Raw genomic sequence first — 17,142 nt, forward strand, 5'->3', positions numbered from 1 at the left:
GATTGGGGAAGGGGACAGTCTCAAGCCCTAAACGATTGGCAGGTAAGAATTTTGTCCTAAATCAACAGGTGGGGAATTAGGGAAGGTGGACGTCCTGGCCCATGGAAGAGAGGTTAGAAATTTCTCATAATCCAGGGACTTCATAAACCACGGTCTTGTCCCAAGTCAACATGTCAGCTCTTTCTGCTTTTTTCTCCACACTGGCATTCCTTTCTGCTGAATTGTATATTAAACACGGCTGCTGGAATTTATTGTCATCTTTAGTTCCAACACCACCCTCAGCCCCCAGCAGCTATGATTCATCCGTGTCTCTCTTCCCTTGTCTGGACGTCTCTCACAAACAGAATCTGACCACATGTCATCTTTTGCCTCCGGCTGCTTAAGCCTCGCGTCCTTCTGATCTCATCCCTGTCGTACCCTGACTCATTTCATTCTGATTGCTGAATGGTGTCCCGCAGTAGATGTCCGTCATTTTCATCTGCACACCAGTTGACGGGTTCCGGTTCTTGCCAGCTCTAAGGGCTACCACTCTGTGTGTTCGCTCCAACTTCTTAGGTGCCAGTAGTTGTGTTCCATTCCGCTTAGATTCGTAGGCGCGCCTGGCTGTGCTTCCCCAGCAAGTGTTCACTTTCCTTCCAGCTCGCAGGAAGGATGCAGATTCCCACATCTTCACTGCTTGCTGTTGTGTGTCTGTTTATTGTCGGCATTGCAAGTGTGTGTGAAATGGGGCTCACTGTGGCTTTCATTTGCATTTTGCTAACGACTACGGAGTGTCTCTTCTCATATAATTGTGTGGTGTTTCATCTACACGGCCACCCCAGTTTAGTTTCTGCTACTGTGATCCTACAGCTTGATAAAAATACAACCTAGGGAAGAAACGGTTTATTTAAGCTCCTGGTTTAGGCTTATAGTCCGTCATGGCTGGGAAGTCTGGGTAGTGGGAATGTAAAACAGCTGGATGCATCGCAGCTGCAGTTAAGAGCAGGGAGGGACGCTTGGAAGCCTGAGTGGCACCCACCAGATTTCTCTACCATAGCCCAGGAGCATGGGGAATGGCGATGCCCACTTACAGACTGGGTCTTCTCTCCTCTGTTAGAGGAATCAAGACAGTCTTCTCCAGACACACCCACAGGCCAACCTGACCTACACAGCTGCTCACTGAGATACTCCTGTTGATTCTAGGTTTTGCCATGTTTATAATTAAAACCACGCAACACGACTGTCAACCTCACGGGGCTGGAATCACTCAGGAATCACCCACCTTGGTGTGTCTGAGCGAGTTCCAGAGAGATTTAACTGCGGAGAGAGACCCGCCCTGATGTGGGCGGGACCATCCGTAGGCTGGGGTCCCAGGATGAATAAAGAGGAAAAGTGAGCTGAGCACCAATGTTTATCTTTCTCTCTGCTTCTGCACTGCTGACACATGTGACCAAATGGCCCATGCTTCTGCCATCGTGTCTCCCCTGTCACGACAGACTGAATCCCCTCAATGAGCCCAAGCAAACCTTTCCTTCCTCCCTTAAGGCATCTTATAACAATCCAAAAGGAAATGATGCTGTTAACCATTTTACCTTGGTTGGCAAAATGGGATCTTCTGCCTGGTTCTGACTGGGTTATGCATCTTTTTCTTCCTTAAAAATAAGATCTTACTCGGAGAAACCCTGTCTCGAAAAATAAAAAAAAGATCTTACTGTGTAGTCCAGGCTGGCCTCAAACTTGCTGTGTAGCCCAGGCTCATCTTAAACTTCATCTTCCTATCTCAGCCTCCCAGATGCTTGGATTACAGGTGGCGGCTGGCTTCCTGTTGTACCGCTGAGGTGAAATTCTGTCTATGCTCTGGCTGTGTGTTCCTATGATTTGCTGGGTCTGTCAGAGACTGCGTGGCAGTACCCCTCAGAGACTGTGACAGTGCCCCTCAGAGACTGTGTGGCAGTGCCCCTCAGAGACTGTGTGGCAGTGCCGTTTACCCAGAGGCTCTGTGGCAGTCCTGCTTGTTGGTAGGCCATACTCAAATTTTGGGTCGCTTTCGTGTCTGCCCTGGCTTTGACTTTCTGTCAGTTTTCTGACAGCTCTAAAGTGTGTGGGTGGCTGGGGCCTGCTCTGGCCTCTGCTGCCTCTGTGTCCAGATGTTGAGGAACCCTGGAAGAGTGTGGGGTCCCTCCTGCTGCCTCTGTACCCCAGATGTGGGGGACCCCAGGAGAGTGTGGGGTCCCCCCTACTGCCTCTGTGCCCAGATGTGGGGGAACCCAGGAGAGTGTAGGGTCCCCTCCCTCATGAATCTTCTGGTTAGATCCCTGACTAGTCTGTGGTTTACTCCAAATTGGTCTGTAGCCTTCATCTCAGGAGGCCTTTGTCCTCACTGTGCACCTGTGGGGCATCTTTGCTGCTTTAATTGACAGTGTTCCCAGGTGCATGGGCTTGTCCCCCTCTGCAGAGAGCACAATGCCTTTTCTGTTGGCCTGGCCTGGTGAACTATTAGCATAGCAGGACAGTCATGGGGACGGCCAGACTTGGTGCTTAGGACAGTCTCAGCTGGGTGTGCAGCTGACACTGGGGGTCAGGGCTGGTTCACCTTCCTAGTCCGTGCTGGGAAAGATGAACCCCTGTAGTAGGTGACCCCATCCCTCCCTGCTTGACAAGGTCTCCCCCAGCCTTTTCTCATACTGTGGGTAACCACTTGCCACCCTCTGCTGGGGCCTCTTGATGTGAAGACGGCTCCTATTCCTGGTACCATGGGGTCACCCCCCTCTTCCCTTCACCGTGCTCAAGTCCATGTCAACATTGTACCCTCTCTTCAATTCTGTTTCCTCATCCCCACACCTCAGTTCCTCAGCCCTGGGAACCCCTTACGAGTTACAGCCGACTCATTGACTCGCTTCTGCTGTGATACAGTGTCACAGCTGGAGTCCGGCTTTATCTCAGTGACTGTCACCCGCTCTCTTACCTCTCCACACCCCCGCAGGAAAACTGGGACGTAATAGGTGCCCAGTAAATCATTTTGAGAAACGAATGCTGGTGGGGTGGATCAGTGGGAATAGCATCTGCCACACAACCCCGAAGATCTGAGTTCAATCCCCAGGGCCCACATGATGGAGAGAACTGATTCTCAAAAGCTGTCTTGTGACCTCTGCATGCATGCTGTTGGTACCTGTGTTGGTACCTGTGCGTGCATGCAGACACACACACACACACACACACACACACACACACACACACTAATGAAGATGACAATGATGATAATCATTAAATAAAAAAAGAAAGAAGTGGAGGGCCAAGACTGTGAGCCAGTAGACAGAGCACTTGCCCAGCATGTACTAATCTCCGAGTTCAGTCCCTGGTGTGCATAAACCAGGTGTGATAGCACACACCTGTCTAGCATTCTGGAGTTGGAAGATCAGAAATTTCTCAAGGCCATCCTTAGCTACATAGTGATTTTCAGGCTATCCTGGGCTACATGAGAATCTGTTCTAGGAGAGAAAAAAAAAGGTGAGATCAACAAGTTGAGTGAATCCTTGGCTGGGGAACTAGAACCGTCTCCTTCCAAACCTTGCCTTTAACCATAATGTGAATCCATGTACCCAGAACATGTGACCCACACAGACCCATGAGAAGGAGCCCAAGAACAGCTGCCCACCCTGAGGCTGAACATGAAGCCCCATGCGCTGGTTAATCCTGATACTCAGTGGGACGGGGTTTTGAATCACCTAGACGACACACCTCGGGGCCTGTCTGTGTGGGAGTCTGCAGAAAGGCCTTGCTGAGGAGGGAGAACCCATGTAGGTCCCACCATTTGCATGAGCTAGGGCCCTAGATGGAATAAAATGGGGAAACTGAGCTGAGCACCAGCGATCATCTGTCTACCTAACTCCGGCTGTGGGAGCAATGTGACCAGCTGCTTCACAGCCCTGTAGCCACGCCCTCCCCATCATAACGGACTGAAAACTAAAATAAACGGTTGCCTATAGTTTTTTTGGTTTTGTTTTTGTAACTCTTTGGGGTCCCACTACCCAGTTCCCAAATAAACATACAGAGACTTATTCTTACTTATGAATGCCCGGCCTTAACCGGGCTTATTTCCAGCCAGCTTTAATACTTAAATTATCCTACATTTTGCCTATGGACTTTTTACCTTTCTTTATTCTATTTATCTTTCTTTCCTTCTTACTCCGTGACTGGCTGCATGACTGGGTGACTGGCCCCTGGCATCCTCCTCTCCTCTTCCTTTTCCTGCTCCTCACTCTTCTCTGTTTGTAAGATTTCTCCTCTTATTTATTCTCTCTGCCTGGGAACCCCAACTGTCTCCCTCTTCTGTCTAGCTATTGGCCATTTAGCTCTTTATTAGACCAATCAGGCATTTCAGGCGGGCAAAGTAAACTTACCAAAGTTAAACAAATACAACATAAAAGAATTAAAAACATCTTTGCATCATTAAATATTCCACAGCACAAATGAATGTAGCACATCTTAAACTAATATTCCACAACATTTCCCCTTTTTTCTAAATAAAACAAAAGGATTTTAATATAGTAAAACTATATACAACAAAAACAGTAATCCAGTTACATTTACAATATTCAGTCTTTTTATATTTAGCAAATTCAGAGAAAATACTCTATTGTCTGTCTTAGTGATTCCAAATTTTTATATCTAATTTACTTTCTATCATAGCTGAGGAAAACAGCTCCAGTCTTTAATGCCATCAAAGACTCTAGAAGGATGTAATATTACCTAATAACAGACATCTGGCTGCCTGGTTAGTCAACCAAAGTTCTTCTGCAATGCTGGGACATTCAGTCTTCAGACTACAGGTCTAGAATATCTGGCAGACTTTTCAGGGAAGCAGGAATCTCGAAGGACTGCCCTGCTTTGTCTCGGCAAAGTTCAACAGTCTTTTTCCTGTTTCCCACTTGTACAGTCTGCACAGTATTCTGTCAGCAGTCAAGGCAAGAGCAGCCTCTTGCCAATGACTAGCCTTGCCACAGTGAAAACAAACTCCATAGAGAGTTTCTTTGATGCCTATCATCCTTTTATGAAGTAAATTGGTGCTACTAGGGGCAGGTGTGTCTCATTGTCATGAAAAAAATCTTAGGTTATTAAACATCTTAAATGTCATAGTCTGTAGGACTCTGAAGAGTTTGAAAATCATCTGTCTAAAATATACCTGTTTAACCCTAAAACATACCTAATGTGACTATAAGTTTGATTATTATAGATTAACTACTTCATATTCTTAATTATACATTGCATTTTAAGTGAGCTGTATAAAGCACAATACCCCAAACAAGAGTAGAAACATAAATATGATATAACAGAAATAACTTTAAATTTGTATTAATATGCCCAAAACCATGCCAGTGCAAAATATCTGAGATTAATAGTTATCTTTTTATCCTATATTCCCCTAGAGAATAACAAATATACATAACCCACCAAATAACCAAAGACCATCCACTCTACTTCTTGGGAATGTGGGTATCATGTTCTCTAAACTGCTTCCTGTTGTCTGTGGGTGAAGGCATCTTTAGGGTCCCTAAGACAATTGAGACAATGGCTAAGTCCTGAGAAAACCAGCTGCAACCTTTGTTGATGTACATCACCTGCCAAGATTCAGGAGCTCTCCATCAAACGGGCCCATATTAACCTGGAGTGACTCCATGGCCTTTGGTTTTCCATGGAAACAAAAGCATAACTTCTCAACATAACACATTTTTTGTCTTCTTTTTTAGGTTAAGGTACCCCTAAAGTACCTAGGTTGGTTCAATTAAACACTTGTTCACAGTCCCATGTCTGTCAACAGCTGTCATTTGCTCATCAGAATTCAAAAAATTCACAATTAACACAGCATCATACAGGATCCAGACTCTGTGAATTTTCCAGCTCTACATGGGTTATTCCTTTCTATATTACTTTACTTCTTTCTTTAAGATTTTATTATTTATAAACTATTTTTTTTTGGTCCATACTATTTTCCTTAAGCTTACATACATTGTTAATCACACTGGAATCTGTGTAGTTTTTTTCTGTCTGGACCTCTTTAACTGTTTATCCTTTAGTCTGTTTTGACTGCATGAGTCTTAACTGCTAAACAACACAGTTAGGACCTCTGCCACAGCTTTGGCAGCCGGTTCTGCCTGCTTCTCGGGTCTTGGAGTGCCAAGCCTGAAGCTCGCAAGGCCAGGTTGGAGGTAGGTGACCAAGAACTACATAGAACCCCTCAACCCTGGAGTGCCAGTGCCCTGCACTGTGGCAGGCATTTTTTCCTTAGGTTTTTGTCTCTGTGTAGTGTAAAAACGGCTGTGCGGCTGTGCAAATGCTCTGCTGTGTGACAGACTCTTAAAGGAGCCGTATCTTTTTTTTTTTTTTTTTTTGCCAGCTCCCTTGGGCCTCACATGGGAATACCAAAATGTAGGTTTTTTTTTTTTTTTTCTTTTTACTCTTTGGGGGGCCCACTACCCAGCTCCCAAATAAATACATGGAAACTTACTTTTACTTAATGCCTGGCCTTAGCCGGGCTTGTTTCTGCCAGCTTTTCTAACTTCACTTGTCCCATGTCTCTTTAGCTCTATTTAGCCTTTGGATTTTCTACTTTCTTTATTCTATATATTTTTTTTCCTTCTTACTCTGTGGCTGGCTGTGTGACTGGGTGGCTGACCCCTGGCACCCTCCTCTCCTCTTCTTGCTCCTTGTTCTTCTCTTTCTCTCTTTTTAAAAAGATTTCTCGTCTTATTCTCTCTGCATGTCAGCCCTGCTTATCCTTTTCTCCTGCCTTGCCAGTTCAGCTCTTTATTAGACCAATTAGATGTTTTAGGCAGGCAAAGTAACACAGTTGCACAGAGTTAATCAAATGCAACATAAAAGAATGAACACATCTTTGCATGATTGAGCAAATATTCTGCAGCATAAACTGGAGTAACACGTCTTAAACTAATATGCCACAGCAGTCGCCTTTGCTGTCTATCTTGTCACTGCAATAAGGGAAGTCACATGCTCTGCCAGCTGTGTTTCTGTGGCCCTCCTCTCCCTTAGAAAAGAACACAGACTCCCCTGTAGTCCCATCTTGTGGTCCTCATCGTAGATTAACCAAGCAGGCTCATTGGCAGTTAGCACACTGGCTTCAGGCCTGGTGCAGCCTTATGATTACGGTATGAGCACTGGGAAAGGGTTATGGTGTGACCCTTTGTGATTGTAACGTGCATATTGGGAAGGGGTTACTGTAACTGGATGGATTTCTCTGTCTAGCCTGGTCCCGTTGGACCTGTTTCTCTCCCATCTGCTGGTCCCTGCAGCTGCTTATAAAATAATCATTCAGAGGCTTAATATTAATTATGATTGCTTGGCCAATGGCTCAAGCTTATTACTGGTTAGCTCTTACATATAAATGAACCCATTTTTGATTGTCTGTGTATCACCCATGGCTTCATTCTCTAGTACATCTTGTTTCTACAGGCTCACTGGCTTCTCCCTGACTCCACCTTCTTTCTCCCCTTATCTCTGCTTGGATAGCCCACCTAGGTATATTCTGCCCTGCCATAGGCCAAGCAGCTTTATCCATCAACCAATAAAAGCAACACATTTTTGCAATGTGCAGAAGGACATCCCATATCAGGTTTCAGTCTGTATTTAGGGTTGTATTGTATACATTGGGGAAAAGGTTTGTTTTCCATGTGGTGGTTAGTTTTAAATTTCAACTTTGGCACAAGATGAAGTTAACCTGGGCAGAGTTTCACCTGAGAAATTATTCAGATCAGGCTGGCCTGCAGGAGTGTCTGTTGGGATTGTCTTTGATGGTTAATTGACGTAAGAGGACCTAGCCCACTATGGGTGACTCCATGCCCTGTGGGAGGATATCCTGAGCTGTACAGAGAGAGGTGGCAGAAACAAAGACTGTGGATGTGACTGATGGTAGACTAGCCTGGACTTTTAAGTCGAACAAACCCAAGCCCTTTCTCCTACCTGGCTTTTTGGTTAGGACGTTTTGTTAGAGCAACAGAAACTAGAAGGGTCTGCATTTAGAATTGTAATGTGCACGTTGGGAGAAGGTTATAGTCTACTTGGTTACTTGGATTGTGATAGATACATTGGGAAGGGGTTGCTGCCTAAGCAGATTGACCTGTAGGCCACAGGGATGATGGGAACACCGGAGAAAACCAGCCAGCTTTTTTTTTTTTGGCTTTTGCAAAGAGGGGAATCATGGCTCTGAATGCTGAATCACTTGCCCATGAGTGAGTGTGGACATGCGTGGTTGCATGTGCCCAGATAGGTGTGAGTGAGGCTGTGGCTGTGTAAGCATGCCTGACTTGGTTTGTCTGAGTGTGTGGGTGTGTGAGCACAGGTGTGGGTGTCATCTGCGCAGGTGTTTATGGGCTGGAGTGTCAGGGGCTGTGTGTAAGGATGTTAGTGATGGATTCATGTCTCCAGTCCTTCCAGAAGGGCCTTAACCTCCAGCCGAGGAGCCCTGCAGGGCCTCTCCAGAAGCCAGGCCACTAGAACAAAGGGGGCTTGCTTCTTAGGTTGATCTGGCTCCTCCCACTTACTCTCTTTTCTCCCCACAGAGCAATCATCTAAATATAATTTAGCAAAAAAATATATATATAATTTAGCAACGAAAATGGTCTCTGTACGCCATTTAGTTCATCTGCACAGCAGCAAAATTGCTTATTACAGCTCAAAAATACACACACATATACCCTCACACCCCACACACCTATATATACCCACCCCCCCACACTCACAGACATACAGACACACACACACTCACACACAGAGGCACACCTTCACCCCCATATATATATATACACACACACAGATACACAATAGAGGCACACACATATACACCTTCACCCCCCACACTCACAGACATATAGATACACACACACACTCACACACTCACCCTCTCAGGTTGTAGAGGTTAGGTTTGTTTCAACCGTTTAAGACCTTTAGAGTTTTATCTGGCAGTTTTATTTGGCTAATGCAGCCTAATCCAGAAATATGGTTCACTTTCCTTAGAATGAAAGCCCCGACTTTCAGATACAGCTCCAGGCTGGACCTGACAGAGCCGTGACCCGGTGGGAAGCCAAGTTTAATTTCTTTCTTCCCAGGAGCTGTGACCGTCAGGAATGGCTTTGGTGCCAGGTGCATGACTGTCATCTGTCTGTCTCCAGCCAACTTTACTTTGAAAGGCTATGCTGAAGGAACACGCTGTCCCTCTGTGCTAAAACCCTTAACGTCTGTAGACACTATCCCATCCCTCTGATAAGATAAACACTTGAACTATATTTAGAAAATAAGTATATGATCTCCTCCCTCCCTCCCTCCCTCCCTCCCTCCCTCCCTCCCTCCCTCCCTCCCTACCTCCCTTCTTCCTTCCTCTCTCCTCACTCCTTCTCTCCCTCTTACCTTCCTCCCTCCTTTCTTTCTTGAGACAGATCTCATGTAGCCACCTAGGATGAACTCACATTCAACATGTGGCTGAGGATGGCCTTACCTCTCTGCTTACCTTAACTCCTTACCTTCCCGCTTCTGCCTCCTACGTGCTGGGATTAAGGCACGCGTTACCACACTTGGCTATTTACTTATATATTTACTTTAGCCTGAGATCATTTACTTATGTGTGTGGGTGTTTTGTCTGCATGTCTGTGTACCATGTGCGTGAAGTATCCTTAGGGGCCAGAAGAGGGCGCTGGATGACCTGGAACCCGTGTTACAGAGAGTTGTAAAATATATGGGGTTCTGGGCCTTGGACCCAGGTCCCCTGGAAGCAGTCAGTGCTCCTAACTACAGAGACAGCTCTCTAACCCCTATTTAAATTTTTTTTAATTTGTTTTATTTTTATTTTATTTTGTTTTTCGAGACGGATTTTCTCTGTACCTTTGGAGTCTGTCCTGGAACTAGTTTTTGTAGATTAAGCTGACCTCAAACTCACAGAGATCCTCCTGCCTCTGCCTCCTGAGTGCAGATTAAAGGCAGGCCCCCTATTTATTTTTAAATCAGAGTCTTTAATATAGTTCAAGCTGGCCTGAAACTCATTATATAGTCCAAACTGGCTTCTCATATGAGGCAATCCTCCTGCCTCCACCTCCTGAATCCTGGGGTTCCAGGTGTGAGTCCCTGGGCCCATCCTGCTTGAAAGGAAAACTTGGTTAATATTCTTTAATGCAAACAGTTTCTTTTGCAATTTGTGTTTCAACTCTTGTGGGGCCAGGGCTTGGCGCAGTTGGGAGAAGGCTTACCTAGCGCTCATGAGACTAGCATGTGTGAGGGCTGGGAGTGGATCCTCAGGGGCTGGGCACTGACACAGTCAACTGAGTGCTTACCTAGCAGGTGTGATCCCCAGAACTGCCCAAACCAAGGTTGGTGCCTGTCTGCTAACCCGGCACATGATAGTGAAGTAGGAGGAATGCTAAGAGTTTAGGGCTAGCCTGGGCACAAGATAGTCCCCTCTGCCCTAGAAAAATAACATCATTTATACAGTGCCTCAGAAAGTTCCCAAGTTATCACCTAAGAACTCGTTGTTTTTTTTTTTTGTTTTTTTTTTTTATTTTTTTTTTTTATGTTTTTCGAGACAGGGTTTCTCTGTGGCTTTGGAGCCTGTCCTGGAACTAGCTCTGTAGACCAGGCTGGTCTCGAACTCACAGAGATCCGCCTGCCTCTGCCTCCCGAGTGCTGGGATTAAAGGTGTGCGCCACCACCACCCGGCTCTAAGAACTTGTTTGAAAAAAAAAAGTCATCAATTAAAAAGTTTTTTCATTTTTAAATAACCACAGTTACTTGTAAGTGGTAATATGTGGACCTGTGGGCATGGGATAACTTCCCAAGCCTCAAAGTCCCCGGGCATCCCACTCACGTATGTGTGGGGGTAGTCAGTGCTGTAGACACAGCCTAGAAACCCCTCCATGTGAGCCCCTCTGTGGCTGAGACAACCTCCACCCCAAGATCCTGGGGTTTGCCCTGAGCTTAGTAATTTCTGAACCCTTTGAAAAGGCAGACTTGGCTTGCACTGTGATAAGCAGGGTGTTGAAATCCCTGGGTTCGCAGCATGGCCACGGAGCACAACACGGCTCTCACAGTGGGAGATTTGTCTTAGTGGTAAGGTGCGAGTTAGATCCTGGGAACAATGCTGCGCGCGCGTGTGTGTGTGTGTGTGTGTGTGTGTGTAGACAAAGACCCAGCTTTCACTTCAAAGGGACTTAGCTTATTCTGAGCTGAGTGTGAGAACCATGGCTTGAGAACATCAACTCAAGTTACCCCAAGTGACGCATGCCCCGTGAAAATGATTACATGCAACTATACAGCCACAGAATGGAAGGTCACCAGGCATTGCTGCCTGGTGGGGATGGCAGTTAGGTGCTGGCCTTCATCTGCCATCTGCTGAGGGTCTTAGCTTTTGGACTGCAGAGAGCCAGTGGTCTCCTAAGAATGCCATGGATCCCAGGGTCCCTTCTGCTGTCACAGTTGGTGCTGTCTTGCGTGTGTGGTTCCTCTGAGTCCTGAGCGGAGTTCTGGTCTCTGACTTTGTAGATTGGGTGCTCCGATGTCGTTTTTGGTTTGGCCTCGCTCTTACTGTGCTGCGTGAAGGGGATCTGACTGGAGAGAAGTCATGGGCTGTGGTCTCTCTCTGTTCAGGTACTTTGTGCTGGATTTTGAGGCTGGCCTCCTGCAGTATTTTGTGAATGAGCAGAGCAAACACCAGAAGCCCCGAGGAGTCCTGTCTTTGTCTGGAGCCATCGTATCCCTGAGTGACGAAGCTCCCCACATGCTGGTCGTGTATTCTGCCAACGGAGAGATGTATAAGCTGAGAGGTACGTTGTCATTCTGGTGACATTGTGAGGGCCTCATAACTGTGTTGCGGGCGTGGTTCTGATAGGTGGCTCTTTTGTTTCTGTGGGGGAAAATCGCTTTAGAGCTGGATAGGGGCTCCTGCTGCCAAACTAACAGTCTGAGTTTGAACCCCTGGTCCTACTTGATGGAAGGAGAGAACTGACTCCTGGAAGTTGTTCTTTGAGCTCTCTCTCTCTCTCTCTCTCTCTCTCTCTCTCTCTCTCTCTCTCTCTCACACACACACACACACACACACACAGAGACTTTTTAAAATAAAATGCCGTGTGAAAGGTAACGAGGTTAAAAGACTCAATACCCTTTGCTCCTTCACACACACACACACACTAAATAAATATGATTAAAAACCAAAGAAACCACTCTAAAGTTTGAAAAACAAAATAAAACTAAAACCAAAAAAACTCGTAGTTTTGATCCCAGCACTCAGGACACAGAGGCAGGAAGTCTCTTTGCGTTCAAGGCCAGCTTGGTGTACAAAGAGTTTCAGGCCACTCAGGACTATAGTGAGACACTGTCTCAAAAACAAATAAAAATACCTTTAATAATTGACCAGAGTCAGGGTGACAACCTTTCCTCGCTCTTCCACTCCCTGGGGTGGGGTGGGGTGGGGTGGGGTGGGGGGGCTGCTTGTCAGGGGGAAGTTAGCTCAGCTCTGAAGATTTGCAGTGTTCATTCAAGACTCACGCACGCACACACTCACATGCAGGCATGCGTGCGCACACACACGCACGCACGCACGCACGCGCACACACACACACACACACACACACGCAGGCACTCACTCTCTCCCTGGCTCCACTCTTTCATTCTCTCGCTGACTCTATCTCTCTTTCTCTCGCTGCCCCCCCCATCTCTTTTTCTCTATCTTCACTCCATTGTCTTGTTAGGAGTCTGTTCTAAGAACAAAGCGAACCTTTTAAGTGTCCTAGGGCTTTTCCCCCAAAGTTTTCCCAGGACTTTCTCTTTGCAAAGGACCTGTTCTCCGTGTCCTCTAGTTCATCACTGTCATGGCTCCTACTGGGAGCCTGCCCTGTTAATCTCCCTGTAGGCACTTCCTGGCATTGTGGTGCTCCCTGAGCACTGCTGTCTGGGGGATGTCTGTAGAGGGAAGTCATTGTACGTTCTTAAGGCACCTCCATTACAGAAATGCTGGGCCTGATTATTGCAGGTTAATTTTATTATCATTTTGCTAGGATTCTGTCCTGGCTGCATCCTTTTAAGGTTCTGATAAAATAATAAAATGAGCAAAGTGTGTGTGTTTGTGTATGTGTGTGTGTGCTTGTGCATGTCTGCACCCCCCACACACATACACACTCACATGCAATGCTGTAGCAGTTACTTAACTGTGACAAAATACTCGACAAAGTCACTTAAGGAGAGAAAGGTTCCTTTTGGCTCACAGTTTGAGAGACATTGTCAATCACGGTGGGGAGGGCATGGGGCGGGGCAGGAGGCTGCTGATTCCCATAGGGCCCACAGCCAGGAAGAAGAGAGAGCATGCTTCGAGTCTCAGCCTAGGGGATCGCGCTGCCCACATTTAGGGTGGGCATTCCCTTCTCAGTTAAGCCTCTCTGAAAACGCCCTTACACATGCTTAGAAGCGTGTTTCCATGTTGAGTCTAAGTTCAGTTAACCTGGCAGAAATGAAGTACCACACAACATAGGCACTCACAATTCACACCTATACCCACATACTCCCTACCCCAATTATTGTTATTTCTTAAGACCTGAGCAAAGCTGGGCTGTGATAGGTGGCTGATGGTTTTTACCTTCTTATATGCCTTTTTTTATCTTTTCCAAAGCAATAGCAAAGGATCAAAGACAGCCCTTCTCATCCACCTTGGGCCTGGATTCCTGCCTCTCAGTTCAATTTTCACTTGTTTTACTGCCAAACTCCCCCCGCCCCGAGATAGACTGAGTTAATAGCTCTGTATTATGTAGACATGAACCCCGTCTTAGGAGCTGTAAAACAGCCTAAAAGCCCCTGAAATGAAAGAGTCTGCAGTTGAAGCCGCCCCTCACCTCTCTTTTGGGATTCCTGCAGTATTCCTTCCAGCTGACTATATTTATGTGGTCTTTGGTGTTGCTTGGCTATTTATTGCTTAATAAATTGTCAACTGCAGAGATCACAGAAGGGACAATTTAATGGTATTTCCGCTCCACATGTGTGGTTGATAGAGACACAAAACCAACTCATTCCATAGCTCAGCCATCCCAGCTTGTTGAGTTGTTCCTATTCTCTGGATTTTTAAGCTTCAGTTTAAAAAAAAAAAAAGATTTTATTTTTAAATTGTGTGGGGGTTTGTGCATGTGAGTGCAGTACCTGTGGAGGCCAGAAGAGGGCATCAGATCCTCCTGGAGCTGGATTTACAAGCATTTGAGAGCTGCCTGATGTGTGGGCTGGGAACCAAATTAGGGTCCTTTGCAAGAGCAGTGTATGCTCTTAACTGCTGAGTCATCTTTCCAGCCCTTTCCAGGTTTTTAAAGAGCAATTTTAATAGCAGATTTGAAATTATTGTTAAACTCTGCATGACTCAGGCACAAGTTTGGCTGAACTCTATCAGCTTCCAACTGGCAGGATAGTTTTCTGCATGTTACTAGTTCGCTGTGTCTGACCCATGAGGCTCTCACGGTCTGTTTCTCATTCTCTGAACACGATGGAGTTGGGTTCCTTGGCACAGACAGGTCTGAGCCACCTTGTGGGTGCTGGGAACCGAGCTGTCTCTCCAGCCCTAACTCTGGATTTCTTTACTTGGAAGATCAAGCTGGGGCTGAGTTTTGACAAATGACACTTGAGCTCATCTTTGTAAACGAGTGTAATTTCCACAGGAATAAGTTTCTATTTTGCATAGTTACTGTTTGCAGTCAGTTTTCTAGTTCTATTAAGTAGTTAACTGCAGCTATGTTGATGATTTAGATGTTTTTGGAACTTGTATGTTCATGACATATAAGAAGAATTATATGCATTATTTGAGAAGTGGGTGGAGATGGAAGTGTGATCATGATTATCTTGTGCTTTTATCTCTCCTCTCTCTCTCCCCTTTACATTGTATGTGTGTGTGTGCGTGCGTGTGTGCACGTGCACTCATGTGTATGTGTGTTTGTGCACATGTGTGGAGGCCAGAAGTCAGCACTGGGTATCTTTCTTGATCATTCACCACCTTATTTTTTGAGATAAAGTATCTCTTTGAACCTGGAACTCACCAGTTCAACTAGGCTGACTGTCTAGCAAGTCCCAGGCATCCTCCTGTCTCCGCTTCCCAGGACTGGGGCTACAGATATGTACCACAATGCCTGACTTTCTACATGGGTGCTCAGACTCTGAACTCCAGTCCTCATCCTTATACAACAAGTGCTTTACCAACTGGGCCATCTCCCTAGCGCTACCCGCTCCTAACCCTTTTTTAAAAAGATGAAGTCTCCTCTACACTCCGGCCACACTGGCATAGAACAGGATCCCTCAAGCCTCGTTGGCCTTGAACTCTAGATCCTTTTGCCCCAGCTTTCTGAATGCTAGGAATGCAGGTATATGCCACCATGCCCAGCACAACTGTATTATTATTATTGCTATTATTAATATTGTCTTGGGTTTTTTGTTGCTCTGAAGCGACAGCATGGCCACAGCAACTCTTATAAGGGAAACATTTAATTGGGTGGCTCACTTACAGTTTCGGAGGCTCAGTTCATTATCATTATGGTGGGGAGCATGGCAGCGTGCAGGCAGATGTGGTGCTGGAGCTGAGAGTCCTAAATCTTGTAGACAACAGGAAGTCATCTGAGACACTGGGCAGCATCCTGAGCATAGGGAACCTCAAAGCCTTCCCCTACAGTGACACACTTCCTCCAACAAGGCCATACACTCCAACAAAGTCACACCTAGTAATGCCAACTACTATAAGATTATGGGGGCCGATTATATTAAAATTACCATACCTAGCCTTGTGTTTCTGGGAGAGATCTGAGGTTCTCCAGGGCAGCATTTGGTGTCTTCCTTAGCTCAGTCATTGCACATTGCACAAGTCTTTGCAAATGCTTCCGTATAACAGCAGGCTCTGGAGGACTTTTATTAGTCACACAAGGTGGAGAGGCATTTAAAAACAGTGCTTGTGCCGTGCCCGCTTCTGCCTTATTAAATACACAGTGAGTTTTCCAGAGGAGGCAGAGAAAAAAAGGCCTAATCATTAGTTACTGTAACTGGCATTTTGGAAGAAATTTTTTTACCGTGTGATGTCTGAATGTCATTTGGTTCTTTGTGCTCGGTCAGGCTGTCAGAATGTTCTCCTTGTTTACTCTTTCCTCCTCCTGCCTCTCACTCTCCAGGTCTCCATCCCCTGGAGGTGGGCGTCCAAGTCAGTTGCTGTGCTTGGCGACAATCTTCGCAAGTCTTCCTCTCTCCTTCTTCTCTGTTTCAGCTGCAGATGCGAAGGAGAGACAGTTCTGGGTGACTCAGCTTCGAGCGTGTGCCAAATACCACATGGAGACCAGTTCCAAGGTGGGTAAGCAGAGGAGGAAGGGGGCTTCCCAGTCGCCTGGGAAGGGGTGAGGGGGCTTCTGAGTCACCTGGGTGACAGGAGCCCATTTATTTCATGGATGGGAGGTGTGTGAAAATATGGTGCATCTTAATTGTGTGTTCATGTTCATGCCTGTGCACGTGTGCGTGTGTGTGCACTTTTGCACATTGAAGCCAGAGGTTGGTGTTGGGTTTGGGTGTCGTCTTTTTTGAGACAGGGTCTCTTACTGAACCCGATCTCTCATCAGTCGGGCCTGGCTGACTGGTCAGTGAGCTCCAGGAAGCTTCCTGACTCCACTCCTCTAGTTGTGGGGGTTACAGGCTGGTGTCGCTTCTGGAATTTTACACGGTGGCTGGGGATCCAAACTCAGATCTTTATATCTGTGCAGCAAGCTCTTTATCCATAGAGCCATCTCCCCATCCCCTCAACTTACTTTAAAAGTTACCCAGTGTCATAGAATTCATCTTTGCCTTGCTGCATTTCAGTTTAAAGCCATGTCAAAGCAATGGCTGTTCCTGGTGGCAGAAGGCAGAGGCACGCAGGGGCCAGGGCTTGGCTCTGTGGGCATTAGGTGCTTACTGTTGTCAATGCAGATAGCTGCTAATTGGCCTGGAGAAACGCTTGAGTGGGAGATTTCACTGCAGAGACAGAACACCCTGAGGTACAGTTCAGAAAGACTCGATGGTGTAGGAACCAAGACCTGACATCAATTAGCTACTCGCAGGGAACTCCTGCTTTCTAAGCGTATAAACTGTTCTCCAAAATTTGGCGTGTTTGACTGATTTTGCTCTCAGAAT

The 17,142-nt window shown here is 46.3% G+C and overlaps 1 protein-coding gene across 4 annotated transcripts in view; it reads left to right on the forward strand.

The window, feature by feature from the left end:
* The window catches only part of Osbpl10 (oxysterol binding protein like 10), a 240,430-nt gene that overhangs the window by 66,945 nt on the left and 156,343 nt on the right, over positions 1-17,142 (forward strand). For 3 of the 4 annotated variants that reach the window (XM_057768030.1, XM_057768029.1, XM_057768032.1), the window contains exons 2-3: positions 11,623-11,798; positions 16,247-16,326. In XM_057768030.1, the coding sequence (XP_057624013.1) occupies positions 11,623-11,798; positions 16,247-16,326 (256 nt within the window). Of the gene's footprint in view, positions 1-11,310; positions 11,344-11,622; positions 11,799-16,246; positions 16,327-17,142 lie in introns of those variants that run through there. The other variant, XM_057768031.1, reaches the window with a different exon arrangement.

This window comes from Chionomys nivalis, chromosome 4, assembly GCF_950005125.1.
Source record: "Chionomys nivalis chromosome 4, mChiNiv1.1, whole genome shotgun sequence".
NCBI classification, from domain to species: domain Eukaryota; kingdom Metazoa; phylum Chordata; class Mammalia; order Rodentia; family Cricetidae; genus Chionomys; species Chionomys nivalis.